The sequence below is a fragment of the Nyctibius grandis genome, chromosome 17 (assembly GCF_013368605.1).
Source record: "Nyctibius grandis isolate bNycGra1 chromosome 17, bNycGra1.pri, whole genome shotgun sequence".
Taxonomy (NCBI): domain Eukaryota; kingdom Metazoa; phylum Chordata; class Aves; order Nyctibiiformes; family Nyctibiidae; genus Nyctibius; species Nyctibius grandis.
This window is the reverse complement of record NC_090674.1, coordinates 10,361,634-10,385,595: the sequence shown is the minus strand read 5'-3', so window position 1 is coordinate 10,385,595 and position 23,962 is coordinate 10,361,634. Positions and strand designations below refer to the sequence as shown.

Here is a 23,962-nt window from a genome sequence, read left to right as displayed (position 1 = left end):
GTAGCTTAATGAGAAGCTGCACACTTAATGAGCAGCAAACACGCCACGTGTTAGAGGAAAGTAGTGTGTTTGCATGCAGGTATGATAAATTGATAAAAATAAAAGCACACTGCCCAGGAGATCCTGGCTTCTCCCCAGGCACTGCCTGCTCCAGCCGACAGCAGAGCTGCTTGATGGCACCTGGGATTAAAACTGTGATATATAAGAAACCTCCCAGCTTAAAGAAAGGGCATCGTTTCAGAGAGAACCAACCAGAGATAAAGGACCCCTGAGCTCAAGAGGACTCAGCATCCAACCAAAGGCCAGGACAGCCTGCAAAGCCCTCCTGAGCCTGCAGCCTCCCACATTTATCCCTTCCCAGTAAGGATTTCACACAAACGAAGTGGGACCCATTAACCTTCCCCCTGCCAGACACAGAGCAAGCCAGGGCATTTTCCTGAAAGTGCTGGTTTTAATGCAAAACTGGATGTGTTTTATTTTCTGTGCCCAAAACACCTTGTACTTTAAAAGCTACATGGATTTCTGATACAATTTTTTTCTAGTCCTTCTTATTAACCATGCATTGGCCAAGAAAAGGACTTTAAAAAATAGAAAACTGAAGTGAGGACACCTTAAAGTCTTACTCAAAGTGCCTAGCAAACAACTTCCATGTCACACCGCATTTGGAGCAGCCAGGGAGCGATAAGACAGCACAAGAAGATATAAAATTTATTTTCCTGAGCGAACAGCAATAACTGCATTTAGACCTGTGGGGCTCCCAGTTAACCCACTGGGCACCAATACGGTGGCTTCACTGCCAGGACACAGGGTTGCAGTGGGGACTGGTGCTGGACACAGCATGAGGAGTTTAAGTCCCTTCCTTGCCATGTGCCTCAGTTTCCCCTTCTGGTAGATGGGTGATTGCAGCCCCTCATGCCCACAGTCCCCAGCTGCTCGCTGGCTCTGGGACACACCATGTCACCCCTCTGTCCCACTTGGTGGCACTGTTGGAAAAGATTTCTTTGCTTGACGCTTACCTCCCCGTTGGGATCCATTCCTTCCTTTCTGGAAGGAATCACATTCATCTTGGCATCACAATATCCTCATTTTTCTTCCTTTGCTTTCTTCTTTCTTTATTCACCCTGCCAGCACCCCCGTGTGTCTCCTCCCCTGCGTGTCAGTCTCTGGGGATTTTCTTCTCACAAAACACGTTTGCCAAACACAGGAGTCCTGGGCGTTGCTCAGGCATCACCTTCAACTAAATCCTCCAGTGGTAAAAATAGCCTTTTCTGTTAAATTCCTTCGAAGTGCGTCTGCAGGTGGGGCGAGCTCAGGATCGGGCATTAACTCCAGAGAAAAGCATCAAAGCAGAAGTTAATGAGAAAGAGACAAACGAAGACAGGGGCATGACAATGTAATTGGGTGAGAGAGGGTTCGGGGCGCCCTGCTGAAGGGGTGTCTCCTCTGGAAGGTGCAGGCTGGGATCCTGAGGTGTATATAAGCCAGACGAGAGCTGAGCTGCTCCAGACCGCGCTCCTGCAGCTCAGCGCTCCTCGCCCAGGTAAGCCTGGACAGACTTTTTACACTGACTTTGCAACCAGCAGGAAAGCAGGAGCTTCTGGCCATGAGGATGTCCCTGGAGCTGCCACTGCTGAGCTCTCCTAAAGGAATAAAAAAAAGAGACACCTGGAATTACACTATTCCATGGTTGGTTAGAGCCGAGCTCCCCTCACAGCTCTGCCCTGCTCCACAGAAAGCCAAACAGGATTTTTTTCTCTCCTCTGTGTGCCCCAGCCTTCCGGCTTCGCTGTCCCTCACCTCTCCAGCCATCACCGGCTGGTCCTCACACCCAGCCATCTCTGGAGCAGAGTGTCATTTTTCAGATTTGTTTTCCTGTGAGATAACCCAGCGTCAGAAGGACACGGAGCTGGTGGAGTGAGTCCAGAGGAGGCCACGGAGATGATCCGAGGGCTGGAGCCCCTCTGCTATGGAGACAGGCTGGGAGAATTGGGGCTGTTCAGCCTGGAGAAGAGAAGGCTCCGGGGAGACCTTCTAGCACCTTCCAGTGCCTGAAGGGGCTACAGGAAAGCTGGAGAGGGGCTTTTGACAAGGGCATGGAGTGACAGGATGAGGGGGAACGGTTTTAAACTGAACAAGGGGAGACTGAGATGAGATCTGAGGAAGAAATTCTTTGCTGTGAGGGGGGTGAGAGCCTGGCCCAGGTTGCCCAGAGAAGCTGTGGCTGCCCCCTCCCTGGCAGTGTTCAAGGCCAGGTTGGATGGGGCTTGGAGCAACCTGGTCTGGTGGAAGGTGTCCCTGCCCGTGGCAGGGGGTGGGAACTGGATGGGCTTTAAGGTCCCTTCCAACCCAAACCAGTCTGTGATTCTATGAGATCCTTCTTACTCCCTCCTTCCCTTCCCTTACACAGTTTAATTTTACCTGTGCCCTTCTCTGGCTCTTCTTTCTCTCTCTCTCTGTCCAGTTGTGTTGTTTAAGAGTAACTTATCTGAAAAGCAAGCAAACAAACAAAAACAAAGCAGCCCCTTTTTGTCAGCGTTTTTTCCTCGCAGGCTGCCTCAGTTTTGCAGGGAGATGGCCCAGCTCCAGGAAAACACCAACGGCATCGTTGCTGCTTTCTACCTGTGTGCCAAAAGCGACGGCAACTGCAGCCCCCTGAGCAGGATGGAGCTGAGGCAGCTCATGGAGCAGGAGTTTGCGGATGTGATGGAGGTGAGGATCCAGCTTGCCGCTGGTGTGCTTTCGGGCTGCGGGTAAAGCCACGCACTCAAGTGTTCCTAAAGAGATGGCTCATGGACTTTGCCAACACCATTTGTCTCTTTACAGAACCCCCAGGACCCCAAAACCATCAAGAAGGTGTTGTGCTTCCTGGATGATGACAGCTACTGCAGGGTTGACTTCGGAGAGTTGCTCAGCCTGGTTTTCCGCATGGCCAAGGCTTGTTACAAGCCACTCCAGCAGCACCAGGCACCAGAAGATGGTCAAGAGCTGACAGCGCAAGAGAAGGCAGGTGGGGAGCAGTCACCAGGGCCGCGTACAGCAGGGAGGGTCTCAAGCAACCAGCAGGTCCCCGAGCAAGGTGTGAACAATCAGGTCCAAGACACTGAGACACAGGACCCAGGCACCCATCAAACCCAGGAGGGTGAGACACAGGAGCAAGACCAGGACACCCATCAAACCCAGGAGGGTAAAACACCAGAGCAGGACCAGGACAACCATCAAACCCAGGAGGGTGAGACATCAAAGCAGGACCCAGACACCCGTCAAACCCAGGAGGGTGAGACACAAGAGCAGGACCAGGACACCCATCAGGATGATGGGACTGAAGCACCAGAAGGGGATCCAGAGAGAGGTGAGATCCTGGACACTGCAACCCCAGAGCAGGACAGAAATACCCATGAGACTGAAGAGACTGAGACACCAAAGCAGGACCCAAAAACCCACCACGCCAAAGAAACTGAGGCACCAGGACAGGGTTCAAACCACCATCAGAGTCCAGAGATGGAGTCAGCAGAGCAGGACCTGAATTGTCCCTCTGCAACACGAGGAAGAGACCCAAACAACAAGACCCAGGTCTGCGAGGCTCCTCAGCAGGACCCCAACCCTGGCAAGACCCAGAAGCTGCTGCCCCCACAGCGGGGTGCAAGCCCCTGTTGGGATCCCAAGCCCTGGGGAACATGCCACAACCCGGCTTTCCATCAGCTCCCCGAATCCCCAGTGCTGGAGCAGGAGCAGAGCGGCGCAGAGGCTCCGTCTTGTCCAGCACAACAGCAAGAAGACGCTCCCCACCAAAGACAACCCGCTTTAGAGCAACAGCTCCTGCAGTCTCTGTACCAGTGGCCGCTGCAGCAGTAAAGGCTGAACCAAGCCGCCGTCTAAGCGGGGCTGTTGCCCTCTGCGAGGAGGTACTTGTTGTCCAGTCCCACTCTGGTTTTTGCATTTCTATTTCTTATGTCTTGTCCATTTCCCTTATTCACCCTGGGCTTCGCTCCCCTGGTTTCTACTGAGCTGTGCACGACTAGAGACCTTCCCTCTCACTCTGCCTGTGTAAGCAAAGCAATAAAACTGAAGGCAAAAGGGGCATTGTGTCCTGGTGTGTTGCTGCAAGTGTGCCCTTGGCCTGGCTCTGGGCTGACACAATGTAGGTGTGACCTGAGCATCCATCCCTCGGACGACATACGGCCACACTGCTCCAGGGTGCAGAGGGAGGGATGGCTGCAGGTGTGTCCTGGGGGTGGACAGCCGAAAGGAGCTGCTGCTCAGCTGCCTTTGCAATTTAGCCGAGGTGAATCGATTGCTCCCAGCAGGCAGGGATGTGACAACCCTGCCAGAGATGTCTTCAGAGGGGGTAGAGGTCTGGATTAACACAACAGCACGGCCGACCTGAACAGATTCCTCACAGCATCCATCTGCTCCGGGCATTTTTCATGTCTGCTGTGAAAAGAATAAACAGCTGCTTAACACTGAGGGGGAGGGATTTGTCCTATTTAACCTCACTTTATTAATAAACTCAGAAGCAAAGGGAATACGGAGCATACTATGAAGATCAAAAATCCCTATTAGCTATGGAAGTCTCCAAAGGGACTACCTGAAGGGAGGTTGTAGCGGGGTGGGAGTCGGCCTCTTCTCCCAGGCAACCAGCGACAGGACAAGAGGACACAGCCTCAAGCTGCGCCAGGGTAGGGGCAGGTTGGACATTAGGAAGCATTTCTTCTCAGCAAGGGCCATTAGCCATTGGAAGGGGCTGCCCAGGGAGGTGGTGGAGTCACCATCTCTGGAGGGGTTTAAGAAAAGACTGGACATGGCCCTTAGTGCCCTGGTCTAGTTGCCATGGTGGTGTCAGGGCAATGGTTGGACTCGATGAGCCCAGAGGGCTCTTCCAACCTGATTGATTCTGTGATTCTGTAAAGGAAGGAGTGGAGATCTATTAAACACAGAAAAAATGATTATTCAGATACACCCAGTCCCAGCAACAACTGGGAGGCCAGAGATAAAAAGCTGACACGAAACCACGCACAAACGGAGCCAATCTCAACCTCAGATTCAGTTCAGGGTACCAGATCCTGGGGCACTCGTCCAGACATGCACAGAGGAATGTGGGTAACTGAGGGCATGAGCAGTCTGGTGAAGTCAGTGGGGTTTATTAGGGGGTTCAGACGTGCTGGACCACCAGGCAGGCGCAGGCATCCCGCAGGGAGGGGGATGCTCAGCCTGTTTTTCCCCGTGCTATCTTTCACTTACGACCTATCAGCAAAATCAGCGCATGACAAATGCACCCGCACCTCCTGCTCTGTGGCCGGTGACAAGCAGCACGCAGAGACCTCACTGGAAAATAAAACGTCATTCCTCTGGGACACCCCAGAATTTCACAAGTCGCTAAGGGCTGAATCAGAAAAACCAGCGCTTCAAAACTATCTCCAGAATGTCCATCACAAAAATGATTTGGTTTAAAAGTGCTGATGGCAAAATTAAATGTATTAGACACAAAGGACACCAGCCTGCTCTACTACTGGTAAAATATATTAGGAAAAATAAGTTCTGACCTACCTCATGACAGCTGTGGACATGAAATGGGAGAGTCAAGACTTAAATTTCATCACCTGTCTGTCCAAACCTCACTCCACCTGAGACATTCCTCAAAACATTTCATTTTCCAGAGAACTCCCTTTTTCTTGTAAAATAGGTCTCAGAGGTTTGTCCAATAGCTCTTTGCTTCTATTAGCTCTGGCTTAGGGTCTAAAAGCACCAGACCCGACCATCCCCCTGTAGTCTGTCTGTCCATCAGCTTTTGCAGCACCAGTAAAAAACTGACCTCCCAGTTCAGGCAGGCATCGAGCCCTGTTAGGGACGTGTTAGTCTATTCTGAATAACACTACTTTTGCCAGCAGGAGTGTCATATGTGAAGTTAAGAGGGTTTTTTTGTTCATTTTATGGAGAACATGAAAATTATCCCACTGAGACAAATACCTGTCCGAGAGCTCTGCAAGCCTGGGAGGTGCTGGAAGATTTACCCACCACACAAGAAGCCCAGTTCCTCTAAGATTAAATGCAATAGAAGTTTGGTCACCCTGTATAAACGGTGACAGGGATGGGCACAGAATTGGGTAAGAAGCAGGAGGACGGAGCCCACCCTCCTCACAGATCACCAAATCCCAGCCTGGCTGGGGTGGGAAGACACCTCTGGGGATCCCCCAGCCCACCCCCTGCCCAAGCAGGGTCACCCAGAGCATGTTGCACAGCGTCAGTCCAGGCAGGTTTGAATATCTCCAGAGAAGAAGACTCCCCCCCTCCCTGGGCAGCCTGTGCCCGGGCTCTGGCACCCTCACAGCAAACAAGTTTTTCCTCACATTCACATGGAACTTCCCGTGTTTCAGTCTGTGCCCATTGTCCCTTGTCCTGGCGCTGGGCACCACTGAGAAGAGTCTGGCCCCATCCCCTTGACACCCGCCCCGAAGGTATTTGTGAGCATTGAGAAGATCCCCCTCAGTCTGCTCTTCTCCAGCTGAACAGCCCCAGCTCCCTCAGCCTCTCCTCGTAGCAGAGATGCTCCAGCCCTCTGACCAACTCTGTACCCCTCTGCTGGACCTCTCCAGTAGCTCCTAGTCTTTCTTGAACTGGGGGGCCCAGAACTGGACCCAGTTACTCCAGGTGTGGCCTCACTAGGGCAGTGTAGAGCGGGAGGAGAACCTTCCTTGGCCTGCTGGTCACACTCTTCCTCGTGCACCCCAGGACACCATTGGCCTTCTTGGTCACAAGAGCATATTGCTGGCTCATGGGGAACATGAGCTCAAGATAGACAACACACTGCTCTCCCCTCATCTACCCAGCCAGTCATGCCATTATAGAAGGCCATCAGATTGGTCAAGCATGATTTCCCCTTGGTGAATCCATGTTGACTACTCCTGATAACCTTCTTTTCCTCCACATGCTTAGAGATAGCATCCAGAATGAGCTGTTCCATCGCCTTTCCAAGGATGGAGGTGAGGCTGACTAGCCTTTAGTTTCCTGGGTCTTCCTTCTTGCCCTTTTTGAAGACTGGAGTGACATTGGCTTCACTCCAGTCCTCAGGCACCTCTCCTGTTCTCCATGATATTTCAAAGCTGATGAAGACTGGCTTAGCAATAACATCTGCCAGCTCCTTCTGCAGTCGTGGCTGCATCCTATCGGGGCCCAAGGATTTGTGGGTGTCCAGTTTGCCTACATGATCTCTAATCTGATCTTCCTCAAAAAAGGGAAAGTCTTCCTTTCTCCAGACTTACCTCTGGGGTCTGGGATTCCTGAGGGCCGGCCTTAGCAGTAAAGACAGAAGCAAAGAAGACATTCAGTAACTCTGTCTTCTCTGTATCCTCCATCACCAGGGCACCCACCTCATTCAGCAGCGGGCCCACATTTTCCCTAGTCTTCCTTTTGCAAGTGATGTACTTGATGTACATCCTTTTCCTCCTTGATGTACTTTAATAGCTATTACTTATGTAACAGCTCTTAAAAACCTATCCAAGTCCCATCTTATGAAAGTATCTTTGGGGAAAACCAAGCCCTCAGAGAAAAGGGGGTTTCAGTGCTGCCAAGAACGTGCTTTGAAACTCATTGCTTTGTCCCGGGAACGGCAGCAAAGCCCGGGAGAGCAGGCGAGCGTGTCGGCGTGCGCATGGCCGAAACACGACATACCTTTTCCTACGTCGATACTCGAGCTCTGCCCAGCAGCTCACGTGCCACCCGACCATCCCGCACTGCCCCAGCCCCTGCGGGGGGGATTACAGACTGTTACAGGACACCAAGCCGCGCTCTAAGACTCTAATTTTAATAATAACTCCAATCTACCATAAAATTACAGTTTCCCAAGGGTATTATTATCCCACAGGTGGGGTATAATTTGCACAAGTATAATTTAATCTTGAAAAAAAGCTCAAAAATGAAGTATGGTTAGTAACAATCCTTCGTACGCACTTGTATGAGTATCCCCAAGGTGTTACCAGCACTAATTAATTAGGCTCCTACACCCAGTATGATCTTACCTTACAGATGGGCCAAGATGAGCCACTCGCCCAAGGCTGCGTGACAAGTTCATGCTCCGAAGGCTCTCTGCAATGTCTCCGTCATGCTCCTCAAAGCAGCATCCTACCTCCAAAACCAGCAGCAGGGGCCCAGGTGGCACGGCTGGTATCGTCCTTATTTGCTCTGTGTACTGGGAGAATTCAGGGTGAATAAAGGAATCAGTTGGTCTCTAATTAATTTTACTGTTAAAAGACGTTAAAAAAAAAAAGATTGTAGAGGTAATTACAGCAAAAGCTGCCTGGGGCAACCAGATGAAGATTCAACATGAACCGACCTCTCAGCAGAGAGGTTTCTGCTTTTATTTTTAATTAAAGATCAAGCAAAGTTGAAATGAAAGTCATTCATGGAAGACAGTTAATATCAAAAATGTTTTATCATTATTTTTGTCCATGAAAAGCTGTTGCTTATTGAACAGACATTTTCTTGTACAAAAATTCATTTTAAAATGTCCTGTTTGTGGCTGGTTTTTTTCCCCAACAAAAACTTGTCTAACGTAACAAAAAGGTTCCTTAAGAAGAAGTTACCAAAAATAAATCACATTTTGCAGCACACAAGCCAAGATCTGGAGGATTTGGGGATCCCACTGCTGTCCACCTGCATTTCACCATTTTCATAGCACTTAGGTCTTCTTCTGGCAAAAGCCAGACCCAAACCCCCATGACCTCAGGCTCAAGGTGCTGAAGGAACTGCACAAAACCAAACAAAAATCATCTCCAGTATTGCGGTACCAAGCTCATGGGCCATATGGATCTCAGCTGTCGCCGACCTGCTCATGGTGAGCTCTGCTACCATCAGCACTTCTCTCCCCATCCTCAAAATTTCATTCCGGTACTATTTTTATGTGTCTATTATACTCCTACAAATTCATACCTATGCAGATGCACATTTATATAAAAATGCACCCTCCCATTAATGCATACATCTGCTTTACAGCTACTCGTAGGATTTCTTTAAAATCTGAAATACAATCAGCCCGTAAAATAACTTTACAGTCTGGATTAGGTGGAACCAGCCAGTGCCTGAATTGCCACATGGCAACTGCTATTTCTGGGTTAAAATGATAGGTACGGGGATGATAAGTTAAATAACCCGTTTGAGGACGTGAAGGTACAACTGGGCTTGGCCAAAGATGAATCAGGACGACATCCACAAAGGGTGTCTCCTTTCTGTAGCGCCGTCAAGGACCCTATAAAAGCACCCAGGTCCTCCGATCACTCCGCACGGCTTCACAGGAATCCCGCTCGCTCCCGTTGGCGATTTGGGTAAGTCACTCCTCCTTTGCGGGGCAAGGGGACGTTATTTCTATGGGATTCATGGTGGGTGGTGGCGTCATTCCTGCCGCGGTATTTTCTGAGAGTCTTTTGCGTTGATATCAAGTGAAGCGTTGTTTTGTGTTACCCGGACACTTGCATGCTGTCGCCGTGTGTCCGTTCTGTGCCTTTCTTTGGTCTGGAGTCAGCTCCCAACCAGAATGAACAGATTGGAGAAATTTTCTGTTTTCTACAGAAATCATAGAATCACAGACTGGTTTGGGTTGGAAGGGACCTTAAAGCCCATCCAGTTCCAACCCCCTGCCACGGGCAGGGACACCTTCCACCAGACCAGGTTGCTCCAAGCCCCATCCAACCTGGCCTTGAACACTGCCAGGGAGGGGGCAGCCACAGCTTCTCTGGGCAACCTGGGCCAGGGTCTCACCACCCTCACACCAAAGAATTGCTTCCTCAGATCTCATCTCAATCTCCCCTCTTTCAGTTTAAAACTGTTCCCCCTCATCCTGTCACTCCATGCCCTTGGCAAAAGCCCCTCTCCAGCTTTCCTGTAGCCCCTTCAGGTGCTGGAAGGTGCTAGAAGGTCTCCCCGGAGCCTTCTCTTCTCCAGGCTGAACAGCCCCAACTCTCTCAGCCTGTCTCCAGAGCAGAGGGGCTCCAGCCCTCGGATCATCTCCGTGGCCTCCTCTGGACTCGCTCCACCAGCTCCGTGTCCTTCTGCTGTTGGGGCCCCAGAGCTGGACGCAGCACTGCAGGGGGGGTCTCAGGAGAGCGGGGCAGAGGGGCAGAATCCCCTCCCTCGCCCTGCTGGCCACGCTGCTGGGGATGCAGCCCAGGACACGGTTGGCTTTCTGGGCTGCGAGCACACGCTGCTGGCTCATGGTGAGCTTCTTGTCAACCAAATACCAAACCCCAGGATTTCGGATGCGGAGGAGTGCCCGTGTTCATGCGTACACGCATGTTATAGAGGCAGCAAGGCAGACACGGCACAGCTTCCCCAGCTGCAAGCTGAGATCTCAGCACTGATGTACCTGATAGCAGGCTTAGGGATCCCGTGAGGAAGAAGGGAAGCGGTGGCTTTGGGGGTTTCCAGACACAAAGCTCCAACAGGAGCACTGCCTTCTGCCAAGAAGATCTCAGTAAAATTAAATAAGTAGCTCTGACTTAGGTTATCTGACAGTTTCTCTCTGGCCAAAATCTATTGGCCAATGAACCGACGCTGTAAAGAAAGTTTTATCGATCGTTTTGCGCTACTGCTGGTCGCAGGAGCATCAGCCACAGGGCTTGTTTTAACTCCCTGTAAGCACTCTACCTGTCTCCGACCCACCTAGATCTTGTCTCAGGCCATGCCAGCGCTGCGGTAGACATTCCCTACCTGCTCCAGAGAAGATGGTGTATCTCAGTGCCAGGCAGAGATAGCAGTGTGCGTCCTGGAGACTTAAGTACCTGGTATAGCCCCATGGGGACGGGTTCCTGGGGCATCTCTTGACTCACCATCTCCAGTCCCCTCCCTGCCATCCATAAACGCAGGCATTCTGCCATCCCCTATCAAACGTCATTCAAATATGTAAGTAGACACGTTGGAGGACACTCCCCATCCCACTAAAACCCCCAAGCATTTGAATTTCTTCCCAGTGCTCTAGTGAAACAGAGCTCGCCACGGCACAGGAGTGGACACACAGCACACGGCACCCAGCGTCCCATTAATTACTGACCCCAGTAATTCTCCCCCTTTTTTTCATGCCCAGAGACAAGCGAATCTCCCCTCCTCAGGTCTGCTCCTTTTCTTGCAGGCTTGCTTGAATCTGCAGGATGATGTCTCACTTCTTAGAGAGCGTTTCCACCATCATCAGCGTCTTTCACAAACGTGCGAAGGAAGATGGAGGCTGCCCCAACCTCAGCGGAAGGGAGATGAAAGAGTTCATCCAGGAGGAGTTTGCAGATGTCATAGCTGTGAGTGCTGCTGCGAGGGGAAGGGTTTGAGGCAACGACTGGGGTGCGGGGACTGCAAAATCTCCTTCTGGAGAGGGGATGATACTTAGGACAGTGGGATGGGGAGGTGTTCACCAAAGGGAAGCAGCAGTTGCGTTCCTTCGCACTGACTGCTTCTACAGCTCTTCCAACCCATAAGCTGGAGAATGAACCATGAGGAGGGATGGTTTTCTTCCAAAGGTTGGAAGGAAATGCATCCAGTAGAGGGTTACAGCATATCCCAGAGAGAAGAGAGCTGGTTAGCTGCAGCCAGGGAACAACCAGGAAAAAGGAGAACAAAGACATGGACTTGTCGCTGAGCTAGAGAAGTGAAGGTGTGAGAGGTGGAAGGAGAAAAGATTGCCATTGTCCCTGTCTTTGCATTTCTCTGACAAGGAGCAGGAAGGCTAAAATCCTTTTTTTGTTTCCCTGTGTGTGTTTTCCCTGCAGAAGCCACACGATCCTCAAACGATTGACAAGATTCTGCAGTTTCTGGAGTGGGATAGTGATGGGAAAATAGATTTTAATGAGTTCCTGCTTTTGGTGTTCAGAGTGGCTAAGGCCTGCTACTGGTACATGCCGAAGGGACCATGCCTTCGGCAAAGAACAAAGGTGACAACCAGTGGCGAGTCACTCCGAGAGCCTGAAATTAAGAACAGAGAGCGCCGTCGGCAGCTCGAGGAGGAGGAACGACAAACCTGTGAGAGTGACCATCATCCCCGCCGTGAACCTGAGCTCCAACGAGCCACCAGGGCCAATGAGCTTGAAACACTAGAGGACACCAGGAGTCACCACCAGCAACGTAACACACGAAGCAGAAATGATGTAAAACGAAGCAGTGAGCTGGGGAAGCGCATCCCTCAGGTATGTGAGGAACAAAGCCAAGAGCCACGTGACCAATGGAACAGCCAGAGAAGACGGCAGCCACCAGAGCCAGAGAGACGAGGAGATGCACAAATCTGCAAGCGCAGCAGCTTTCAAGCGCGTGAGCCCAGAGTGCAGGTAGATGAGAGGCAAAATCAAGAGGGGCCTCAGCGAGAACAACTGGCAGACGTGAGGAGTCGCAGCCAGACCCATGAACCTCAACCACTGCCAAACCGGTGGAGTAGCCAACAGCCACCTGAGCCAGCGCTACCACCATGTGATCAAAAAAACCAGCGGCCACAAGAAGGAGATAGAGAAAGTTACAATCAGCCACGTAAACCTGAATTACTCACAGAAGAGAGAAGCCGCTACCACCTACGTGAGCTGGAACAAAAAGCATTTACACACAGCAGCCACCAGACACGTGGGCCTGAATGCCGAGACACAAGACGCCCACATGAGTCATATACACAGGAACCGCTAGAACTTGACCTCAGGTACTATGAAACATGTGAGCCGGAAAAAGCCGTCTATGAAAAAGGGAAGAACCAGGAACGTGAGCTTGAATATCCAGAAAGCGAGAGAGACATCCATCAGCCTCAGGAGCGGGAAACAAAAGATGATGCAAGGAGGAAAGAGCCCGTGGAGAAGAGGAGAATTGATTACCAACGGGAGCTGGACCTCGAGGTCTATGAGCGCCGCAGCCACCAGACACGAGAAAGGGACGAGCGAGGTGCCACCACCAACCAGAGAGAGACACGCGAGAGACGTGACGGTCAAACACGAGAGCCCCAAGATGATGGAAGGAGACAACGTGACCCGGTGAGGTATGAAAGGACACGAGAGACCGAGGTGGCAGCAGCACAAGTCGACGTGCAGATCCAGCGCGTGTCCCGGGAACTGGAGCCACATGAGGACGTGGCAAGGAGGGATCGTCGCCGCGAGTGTGAAGAACCACAGGATGAGAGGAGGATTTGCCGGGAACAAGACAGGGAAGAGCCCGTGCAGGACAGGAGGAGGATCGATCGTCAACGGGAGCTGGACCTCGAGGTCTATGAGAGCTGCAGTCGCCAGACACGCGAAAGGGAAGAGCGAGGTGCCACCACAAACCAGAGAGAGACACGTGAGAGACGTGACGGTCAAACACGTGACCCTCAAGACGATGGAAGGAGACAACGTGACCTGGTGAGGTACGAAAGGACACGAGAGACCGAGGTGGCAGCAGCACAAGTCGACGTGCAGATCCAGCACGTGTCCCAGGAACTGGAGCCACGTGAGGACATAGCAAGGACGGATCATCGCCGCCAGTGTGAAGAACCAGAGGATGAGAGGAGGATTTGCCGGGAACGAGACAGGGAAGAGCCCGTGCAGGAGAGGAGGAGGACTGATCGTCAACGGGAGCTGGACCTCGAGGTTTATGAGCGCCGCAGTCGCCAGACACGCGAAAGGGAAGAGCGAGGTGCCACCACCAACCAGAGAGAGACACGTGAGAGACGTGACGGTCAAACACGTGACCCTCAAGATGATCGAAGGAGACAACGTGACCCGATGAGGTACGAAAGGACACGAGAGACCGAGGTGGCAGCAGCACAAGTCGACGTGCAGATCCAGCGCGTGTCCCAGGAACTGGAGCCACGTGAGGACGTGGCAAGGAGGGATCGTCGCCGTGAGTGCGAAGAACCTGAGGATGAGAGGAGGGTTTGCCAGGAACGAGAAAGAGAAGAACCCGTGCAGGAGAGGAGGAGGATCGATCGTCAACGGGAGCTGGACCTCGAGGTCTATGAGAGCCGCAGTCGCCAGACACGCGAAAGGGATGAGCGAGGTGCCACCACCAACCAGAGAGAGACACGCGAGAGACGTGACGGTCAAACACGTGACCCTCAAGACGATGGAAGGAGACAACGTGACTCAGCGAGGTACGAAAGGACACGAGAGACCGAGGTGGCAGCAGCAGAAGTCGATGTGCAGATCAACCGCGTGTCCCGGGAACTGGAGCCACGAGAGAACAAGGAAAGGAGGGATCGTCACCGCGAGTGTGAAGAACCACAGGATGAGAGGAGGATTTGCCGGGAACAAGACAGGGAAGAGCCCGTGCAGGACAGGAGGAGGATCGATCGTCAATGGGAGCTGGACCTCGAGGTCTATGAGAGCCGCAGTCGCCAGACACGCGAAAGGGAAGAGCGAGGTGCCACCACCAACCAGAGAGAGACACGCGAGAGACGTGACGGTCAAACACGTGACCCTCAAGACGATGGAAGGAGACAACGTGACCCGGTGAGGTACGAAAGGACACGAGAGACTGAGGTGGCAGCAGCACAAGTCGATGTGCAGATCCAGCGCGTGTCCCAGGAACTGGAGCCACGTGAGAACAAGGAAAGGAGGGATCGTCGCCGTGAGTGCGAAGAACCACAGGATGAGAGGAGGATTTGCCGGGAACAAGACAGGGAAGAGCCCGTGCAGGACAGGAGGAGGATCGATCATCAACGGGAGCTGGACCTCGAGGTCTATGAGCGCCGCAGCCGCCAGACCCGTGAATGGGATGAGCGAGGTGCCACCACAAACCAGAGAGAGACACGCGAGAGACGTGACGGTCAAACACGTGACCCTCAAGACGATGGAAGGAGACAACGTGACCCGGTGAGGTACGAAAGGACACGAGAGACCGAGGTGGCAGCAGCACAAGTCGACGTGCAGATCCAGCACGTGTCCCAGGAACTGGAGCCACGTGAGGACATAGCAAGGACGGATCATCGCCGCCAGTGTGAAGAACCAGAGGATGAGAGGAGGATTTGCCGGGAACGAGACAGGGAAGAGCCCGTGCAGGAGAGGAGGAGGACTGATCGTCAACGGGAGCTGGACCTCGAGGTTTATGAGCGCCGCAGTCGCCAGACACGCGAAAGGGAAGAGCGAGGTGCCACCACCAACCAGAGAGAGACACGTGAGAGACGTGACGGTCAAACACGTGACCCTCAAGATGATCGAAGGAGACAACGTGACCCGATGAGGTACGAAAGGACACGAGAGACCGAGGTGGCAGCAGCACAAGTCGACGTGCAGATCCAGCGCGTGTCCCAGGAACTGGAGCCACGTGAGGACGTGGCAAGGAGGGATCGTCGCCGTGAGTGCGAAGAACCTGAGGATGAGAGGAGGGTTTGCCAGGAACGAGAAAGAGAAGAACCCGTGCAGGAGAGGAGGAGGATCGATCGTCAACGGGAGCTGGACCTCGAGGTCTATGAGAGCCGCAGTCGCCAGACACGCGAAAGGGAAGAGCGAGGTGCCACCACCAACCAGAGAGAGACACGCGAGAGACGTGACGGTCAAACACGTGACCCTCAAGATGATGGAAGGAGACAACGTGACCCGGTGAGGTACGAAAGGACACGAGAGACTGAGGTGGCAGCAGCACAAGTCGATGTGCAGATCCAGCGCGTGTCCCGGGAACTGGAGCCACGTGAGAACAAGGAAAGGAGGGATCGTCGCCGTGAGTGCGAAGAACCACAGGATGAGAGGAGGATTTGCCGGGAACAAGACAGGGAAGAGCCCGTGCAGGACAGGAGGAGGATCGATCATCAACGGGAGCTGGACCTCGAGGTCTATGAGCGCCGCAGCCGCCAGACCCGTGAATGGGATGAGCGAGGTGCCACCACAAACCAGAGAGAGACACGTGAGAGACGTGACGGTCAAACACGTGACCCTCAAGACGATGGAAGGAGACAACGTGACCCGGTGAGGTACGAAAGGACACGAGAGACCGAGGTGGCAGCAGCACAAGTCGACGTGCAGATCCAGCACGTGTCCCAGGAACTGGAGCCACGTGAGGACATAGCAAGGACGGATCATCGCCGCCAGTGTGAAGAACCAGAGGATGAGAGGAGGATTTGCCGGGAACGAGACAGGGAAGAGCCCGTGCAGGAGAGGAGGAGGACTGATCGTCAACGGGAGCTGGACCTCGAGGTTTATGAGCGCCGCAGTCGCCAGACACGCGAAAGGGAAGAGCGAGGTGCCACCACCAACCAGAGAGAGACACGTGAGAGACGTGACGGTCAAACACGTGACCCTCAAGATGATCGAAGGAGACAACGTGACCCGATGAGGTACGAAAGGACACGAGAGACCGAGGTGGCAGCAGCACAAGTCGACGTGCAGATCCAGCGCGTGTCCCAGGAACTGGAGCCACGTGAGGACGTGGCAAGGAGGGATCGTCGCCGTGAGTGCGAAGAACCTGAGGATGAGAGGAGGGTTTGCCAGGAACGAGAAAGAGAAGAACCCGTGCAGGAGAGGAGGAGGATCGATCGTCAACGGGAGCTGGACCTCGAGGTCTATGAGAGCCGCAGTCGCCAGACACGCGAAAGGGATGAGCGAGGTGCCACCACCAACCAGAGAGAGACACGCGAGAGACGTGACGGTCAAACACGTGACCCTCAAGACGATGGAAGGAGACAACGTGACTCAGCGAGGTACGAAAGGACACGAGAGACCGAGGTGGCAGCAGCAGAAGTCGATGTGCAGATCAACCGCGTGTCCCGGGAACTGGAGCCACGAGAGAACAAGGAAAGGAGGGATCGTCACCGCGAGTGTGAAGAACCACAGGATGAGAGGAGGATTTGCCGGGAACAAGACAGGGAAGAGCCCGTGCAGGACAGGAGGAGGATCGATCGTCAATGGGAGCTGGACCTCGAGGTCTATGAGAGCCGCAGTCGCCAGACACGCGAAAGGGAAGAGCGAGGTGCCACCACCAACCAGAGAGAGACACGCGAGAGACGTGACGGTCAAACACGTGACCCTCAAGATGATGGAAGGAGACAACGTGACCCGGTGAGGTACGAAAGGACACGAGAGACTGAGGTGGCAGCAGCACAAGTCGATGTGCAGATCCAGCGCGTGTCCCGGGAACTGGAGCCACGTGAGAACAAGGAAAGGAGGGATCGTCGCCGTGAGTGCGAAGAACCACAGGATGAGAGGAGGATTTGCCGGGAACAAGACAGGGAAGAGCCCGTGCAGGACAGGAGGAGGATCGATCATCAACGGGAGCTGGACCTCGAGGTCTATGAGCGCCGCAGCCGCCAGACCCGTGAATGGGATGAGCGAGGTGCCACCACAAACCAGAGAGAGACACGCGAGAGACGTGACGGTCAAACACGTGACCCTCAAGATGATGGAAGGAGACAACGTGACTCAGCACGGTACGAAAGGACACGAGAAATCGAGGTGGCAGCAGCACAAGTCGACGTGCAGATCCAGCGCGAGTCCCAGGAACTGGAGCCACGTGAGGACGTGGCAAGGAGGGATCGTCGCCGCGAGTGTGAAGAACCTGAGGATGAGAGGAGGATTTGCCAGGAACAAGACAGGGAAGAGCCCGTGCAGGACAGGAGGAGGATCGATCGTCAACGGGAGCTGGACCTCGAGGTCTATGAGCGCCGCAGCTGCCAGACCCGTGAATGGGATGAGCGAGGTGCCACGACCAACCAGAGAGAGACACGTGAGAGACGTGACAGTCAAACACGAGAGCCCCAAGATGATGGAAGGAGACAACGTGACTCAGCGAGGTACGAAAGGACACGAGAAATCGAGGTGGCAGCAGCAGAAGTTGATGTGCAGATCCAGCGCGAGTCCCAGGAACTGGAGACACGTGAGGACGTGGCAAGGAGGGACCGTCTCCGCGCGTGTGAAGAACCAGAGGATGAGAGGAGGGTTTGCCAGGAACGAGAAAGAGAAGAACCCGTGCAGGAGAGGAGGAGGATCGATCGTCAACGGGAGCTGGACCTCGAGGTCTATGAGCGCCGCAGCCACCAGACACGCGAAAGGGAAGGGCGAGGTGCCACCACCAACCAGAGAGAGACACGCGAGAGACGTGACGGTCAAACACGTGACCCTCAAGATGATGGAAGGAGACAACGTGACCCGGTGAGGTACGAAAGGACACGAGAGACCGAGGTGGCAGCAGCACAAGTCGACGTGCAGATCCAGCGCGTGTCCCAGGAACTGGAGCCACGTGAGGACGTGGCAAGGAGGGATCGTCGCCGTGAGTGCGAAGAACCACAGGATGAGAGGAGGGTTTGCCAGGAACGAGAAAGAGAAGAACCCGTGCAGGAGAGGAGGAGGATCGATCGTCAACGGGAGCTGGACCTCGAGGTCTATGAGAGCTGCAGTCGCCAGACACGCGAAAGGGATGAGCGAGGTGCCACCACCAACCAGAGAGAGACATGCGAGAGACGTGACGGTCAAACACGTGACCCTCAAGACGATGGAAGGAGACAACGTGACCCGGTGAGGTACGAAAGGACACGAGAGACCGAGGTGGCAGCAGCACAAGTCGACGTGCAGATCAACCGCGTGTCCCGGGAACTGGAGCCACGAGAGAACAAGGAAAGGAGGGATCGTCACCGTGAGTGTGAAGAACCACAGGATGAGAGGAGGATTTGCCGGGAACAAGACAGGGAAGAGCCCGTGCAGGAGAGGAGGAGGATCGATCATCAACGGGAGCTGGACCTCGAGGTCTATGAGCGCCGCAGCCGCCAGACCCGTGAATGGGATGAGCGAGGTGCCACGACCAACCAGAGAGAGACACGTGAGAGACGTGACGGTCAAACACGTGACCCTCAAGATGATGGAAGGAGACAACGTGACTCAGCAAGGTACGAAAGGACACGAGAAATCGAGGTGGCAGCAGCACAAGTCGACGTGCAGATCCAGCGCGAGTCCCAGGAACTGGAGCCACGTGAGGACGTGGCAAGGAGGGATCGTCGCCGCGAGTGTGAAGAACCAGAGGATGAGAGGAGGGTTTGCCAGGAACGAGAAAGAGAAGAGCCCGTGCAGGAGAGGAGGAGGATCGATCGTCAACGGGAGCTGGACCTCGAGGTCTATGAGCGCCGCAGCTGCCAGACCCGTGAATGGGATGAGCGAGGTGCCACCACCAACCAGAGAGAGACACGCGAGAGACGTGACAGTCAAACACGAGAGCCCCAAGATGATGGAAGGAGACAACGTGACTCAGCGAGGTACGAAAGGACACGAGAGACCGAGGTGGCAGCAGCAGAAGTCGATGTGCAGATCCAGCGCGAGTCCCAGGAACTGGAGACACGTGAGGATGTGGCAAGGAGGGACCGTCTCCGCGCGTGTGAAGAACCAGAGGATGAGAGGAGGGTTTGCCAGGAACGAGAAAGAGAAGAGCCCGTGCAGGAGAGGAGGAGGATCGATCGTCAACGGGAGCTGGACCTCGAGGTCTATGAGAGCCGCAGTCGCCAGACACGCGAAAGGGAAGAGCGAGGTGCCACCACCAACCAGAGAGAGACACGTGAGAGACGTGACGGTCAAACACGAGAGCCCCAAGACGATGGAAGGAGACAACGTGACTCGGTGAGGTATGAAAGGACACGAGAGACCGAGGTGGCAGCAGCAGAAGCTGACGTGAAGATTCAGCGCGTGTCCCAGGAACTGGAGCCACGTGAGGACGAGGAAAGGAGGGATCGTCGCCGCCAGTGTGAAGAACCTGAGGATGAGAGGAGGATTTGCTGGGAACGAGAGAGAGAAGAACCCGTGCAGGAGAGGAGGAGGATCAATCGTCAACGGGAGCTGGACCTCGAGGTCTATGAGCGCCGCAGCCGCCAGACACGTGAAAGGGAAGAGCGAGGTGCCACCATCAACCAGAGAGAGACCCGCCTCTACCGAACTGTGGAGGTGGATAACAGAGACCTCTGCACCCCAGGAGAGCAGGCGTCTGTCACTGACGTGAGGGTCCGATATATCCCCGCTGAGCCCGATGTACGGCCAGAGGTGCAGGTCATCCCTCAGCCCTGCGAGCCTCAGACCATTGCGTATTTGATCCACGTGATCCAGAATTTGAACGATCCTGAAGCTACCACCTACGAGATCGTCTGCCACCAGCCCCACAACCCGGGGCAGCCCATCTATGTGAAGAAGTGCTACGTGTCAGCCCAGCCACCAGCAGTTCCGTGTGGCAGGACCAACCACCCAGAACCAAGACCCCAAAGGGATGAGCGAGAAACAGAGGAGCCCGAACCACCACGGCAAGGGGGCACACCAGCTTTTACCTCCCAGGAAAACACAGAGGATCCCAATGAGCCACAGGAAAGGTCTGAAACAGGGGTGAAGGAAGGGGTTCACCAGGCACCTGCCTCCGAGATGGATGGTGTTAAGGGTGACCCTTGCTGGGGGAAGCCCAAGGAGGACAGGAGGGACAGCCCATGCGCCAAGATGCCTGACACTCAAGAGGAGCAACAGCCCCATGGAGATGGATCCAAAGCTGCCAGGGAGCAGGTCCCACGAGAGCCCACATCCAGCTGCCAGGTGAGCCAGCGTGAGGCCAGGGAGGCCAAGAGCTGCCCACCTCTGCCCCAGGCACCAGAGCCACGGGAAGCTTGTGAGCCAGACCAGCGAGCTGCTCCTGAGAGACGTCCCCAGCCTCCCCAGAGGGGTGAAGACAGCCACTGCCATGAGGATGCAGAACTTCCCCCACCAGAGAAGAGCCGCCCGCCACAGCAGGAGGAGAACAGCAGGAGGAGGCCCCAGCAAGCGAGCGATGCCCAGACTCAACAGGAGGAGGAAGCATGTCTTCACACCAAGCAGAGCCAGGCCCCCCGCGGCCCCCCGGTCTCACAGGAGGCACCGAGCTGTCCTGCTGGGGATGAAGCCAAGGCATCTTAAGGGGAAGTCCTCTCCCTGGAGCTGGTCAGGCTTCTCCAAGTCTCTTGGAGGATTCACTTCTGCTCTCTACTTTCAGCTTAGGATGTTACCGTGTGGTGGGACAGAAGTGTTCGACGCAGAAGGGTTAACGGGGTGCTCTGCGAGGGTGCCAAATGGGTTTGGGGTTTCTCCATCTAACAACTCCTCAGCAGCTGGGTAGGCAGAGAGTTACCCCGGGATCTGCAGCTTCTGCCTTCCTGCGTTAGGCCTATCCACCTTAACGCAGTATTTAGTCACTTTTCTGCTCTAATTGGATTCCTTGGGTCTCTCTGTCCTCTATGTCCCTGTCATCTCTTCTACCCTGTGGCATGACTGTTCCGCATCTCACTGCACTCACATCTCCCAAGCCCCGTGACCGGCTCTCCTGTCAGCTTCTGCTGTGCAATGCAAAAAAAATTAAAAATCCCAGTAGCTCAGTCGTACTAATTGTGGGGCCTGAAAATCCTTGAGGCCAGGGGGTAAAAAAACCCCACTTTTGTAGACTCTTTGCTTTTGGTGACACCCTTCTGCTCTCTAACAGCTGAGCAGAACCCCAGCTCCAGCTTCACGGAGGCTTTGAAGCAGCTGAGTTATGCTGTGGTTACTGCAGGGTAATGGTGGCGGGTGGGGGGGGGTCTCTTTCTTCTTCTCACTGATGTATTGCATGAAAAATCAAAATAAATAGCTGATGACTGCACTGAGACTGCTGCCATCCTTCATCCTCGCATCTAATCAGCCTGGTGGGAGGGTGGCCCAGTTCAGATCACAGAATCACAGAATCAATGAGGTTGGAAGAGCCCTCTGGGATCATCGAGTCCAACCATTGCCCTGACACCACCATGTCAACTAGACCAGGGCACTAAGGGCCATGTCCAGTCTTTTCTTAAACCCCTCCAGAGATGGTGACTCCACCACCTCCCTGGGCAGCCCCTTCCAATGGCTAATGACCCCTGCTGAGAAGAAATGCTTCCTAATGTCCAACCTGACCGTCCCCTGGCGAAGCTTGAGGCTGTGTCCTCTTGTCCTATCGCTAGTTGCCTGGGAGAAGAGGCCGACTCCCACCCCGCTACAACCTCCCTTCACGTAGTTGTAGCCTGCACTAAGGTCACCTCTGAGCCTCCTCTTCTCCAGGCTAAACAACACATTCCTCCTAATCCCAGGCACTTAATCCAGACAGGGGTTGCTGACAATCCCACCAAATCCCCCCTACTATGTGTCTAGGAGCCCACATACCTCTAAAACTCTGGCCCTCACTACTGACCTGCGTGATTTCAGGGGCTCCCATCACAGCCCGCACATGCTGTGGTCCAAGACCCACACAGGGACATGCGGATGCGCCCGTGCGCTCTGGCTTTCAGGGCAGACACGCACTATGGGGACAGCCAGCAGCCCAAAGCCATCCAGATGCATTTTCCTGGCCACATGCACCCATCTGCCTTTTCCCCTGGGCTGCCCCGTACCTGGGTCCACTCCTGGATCCTTGGGCAGGAGAGAGGCAGCAGCACGGCACGGAAAACACACCGGATCCCACACGTGGTTCACGAGGCTGGACATGGAGATGTTTGTGACCCTCCCTGGAAAAAAAACACAAACAGATTTTATTCACTTTTCTTCCCCTTTAGCAAGAGAGAACCAAGACCCTCAGCAGCAGACAGAAGTGAGGACAACCCCAGCACCATCTGTGTCCTGCTCTTAAATACCACCAGAGCCCTCTGGCTGGTAACGGGGCTGCCCAGGAGGAACAAGGGCATCTCAGGTCCTCCAGAGCCTGGTGCAGCCTCAGATGGCAGCACCCAGGGCTTCTCTCTCACATAGCCACGGCCACCATCCTGTCATGTTTTGAATGTGGTGCCAGAGGGACTCGGAAGAGTCTGTCCCAGCCAGGAGCAGGCAGATGCTCTCAGCGATGGTCCCTTCGCGCATGTGACAGTCACACGTCTTGGTGACAAACATATGGCAGCACAGATGGTGTGTCTGCAAACACACACAGACAGCGGCAGCATGAAACAGAAACCTCCTGAAATGCGGGGCCACAACCCCTCTGGGGTTTGCTCTGGCCAAGGGGGAGTTAACCCTTGTCCCTCTGACCATTAAGGGAGCACAAAGAGGAGTTTGCAAAATGCAAAGAGAAGCTCCTGGGTTTGGAAAAGCCTTTTGATTTATGAGCACTGAACTGTTTGCAGTTTGGGAGGGGTTGGAGGGGGGCAAGGGGAAGTACTCTTTTCCCAATACGTGGGAAAAAAGGAGAGTTTGGGGGCAGAAAATTGGGGAAAAAAAGGAAAACATAGTGGGGACAGACACCCCCCTGATGTAGGGCTTTCCTTTGCCCTGCTCTATGCTGGGTCCCAGTCTCCAGCAGGATTTCCCAAAGACCCCATCCCTGGAAGCCATCCCAGACCCCAGAGCACATCCCAGCCCCAGGGCAGCCCGTGTCACCCCCACCTCTCCACTCCCGGCTCCCCCTCAAGCTTTTGGGGAAAGGCAGCAGCGCCCAGGGCTGGGTGTCACAGGGAAATCCGGCCCTGGGCGGGCGATTCCGCGTCAGCACCGGTCGAGAAGGCGTGGAGACGGGTGCCGTAACCACGGCACGGCTGTGCAAACACCCGTAAACACCCCGTACGTGCCCCAGCAGCTTCCCCGGGAAGTGGCCAGGAATCGCAGCCCCATGAGCTGGTTTCTGAGCAGCACAAGCCCCACAGCCCCCATCCTCCCTGCTCAGAGCTATCTGGGCACATCACTTGCCTGTCTGGGTGTCTTTTAGGTGCCTCCTGTCCTTCCTCCACCTCTGTGCCTCCCTGTTTTCAGCCCTCCAGCGTCTCTGCAGCAGCACAAGGGTGGCCAGTCCTGGCAGGGAGCTCGGACCAGCACCGCTGGGGATAAATCCTGGCTGCAGGCAGCTCCCAGCACAGCACCCCAGCTCCACGGGGCTGCCTTCCTCCCTTTGCCAACACGAGAAGGTTACAAGGTGTTATCAGCAGGTGGGACAGGCCAGGGCTGGAGGTGGGCAGCCCCCGCGCCCCTGTACCTGATCTGCCTTTGCCAGCCTCATTGGAAAAGTTGGGGAAGCCCAAATCTCACCGTAGGAAACGCTGAGGATGCTCCAGGTAGCAGCGAGGCTTAGCCCT

The 23,962-nt window shown here is 54.4% G+C and overlaps 2 protein-coding genes across 2 annotated transcripts; both read left to right on the top strand.

Annotated features, from left to right (window-relative positions):
- Positions 1-1,449: 1,449 nt before the first annotated feature.
- On the top strand, positions 1,450-3,852 carry LOC137671084 (cornulin-like). The gene is made up of 3 exons (XM_068414355.1): positions 1,450-1,541; positions 2,562-2,709; positions 2,824-3,852. The coding sequence occupies exons 2-3, from the start codon at positions 2,572-2,574 to the stop codon at positions 3,850-3,852; spliced, it is 1,167 nt and encodes a 388-aa protein (XP_068270456.1). The 5' UTR covers positions 1,450-1,541; positions 2,562-2,571.
- A 7,283-nt stretch (positions 3,853-11,135) lies between these two features.
- On the top strand, positions 11,136-20,819 carry LOC137671541 (trichohyalin-like). Its single transcript, XM_068415137.1, has 6 exons — positions 11,136-11,273; positions 11,742-14,281; positions 14,984-16,061; positions 16,431-17,198; positions 17,925-18,650; positions 19,377-20,819. Exons 1-6 carry the CDS (start codon positions 11,136-11,138, stop codon positions 20,817-20,819), a joined length of 6,693 nt encoding a protein of 2,230 aa, XP_068271238.1.
- The last annotated feature ends 3,143 nt before the right edge of the window (positions 20,820-23,962 follow it).

What these genes read in the sequence shown, in the direction of transcription:
- LOC137671084 (XM_068414355.1), top strand. Translation starts at nt 2,572, where the DNA reads ATGGCCCAGCTCCAGGAAAACACCAACGGCATCGTTGCTGCTTTCTAC. An exon ending in AGTTTGCGGATGTGATGGAG is followed by an intron (nt 2,710 to 2,823) that starts GTGAGGATCCAG and finishes GTCTCTTTACAG; the next exon opens with AACCCCCAGGACCCCAAAAC.
- LOC137671541 (XM_068415137.1), top strand. Translation starts at nt 11,136, where the DNA reads ATGTCTCACTTCTTAGAGAGCGTTTCCACCATCATCAGCGTCTTTCAC. An exon ending in AACGAGACAGGGAAGAGCCC is followed by an intron (nt 16,062 to 16,430) that starts GTGCAGGAGAGG and finishes GAACCCGTGCAG; the next exon opens with GAGAGGAGGAGGATCGATCG. An exon ending in AACGGGAGCTGGACCTCGAG is followed by an intron (nt 17,199 to 17,924) that starts GTCTATGAGCGC and finishes CTGGACCTCGAG; the next exon opens with GTCTATGAGCGCCGCAGCCA.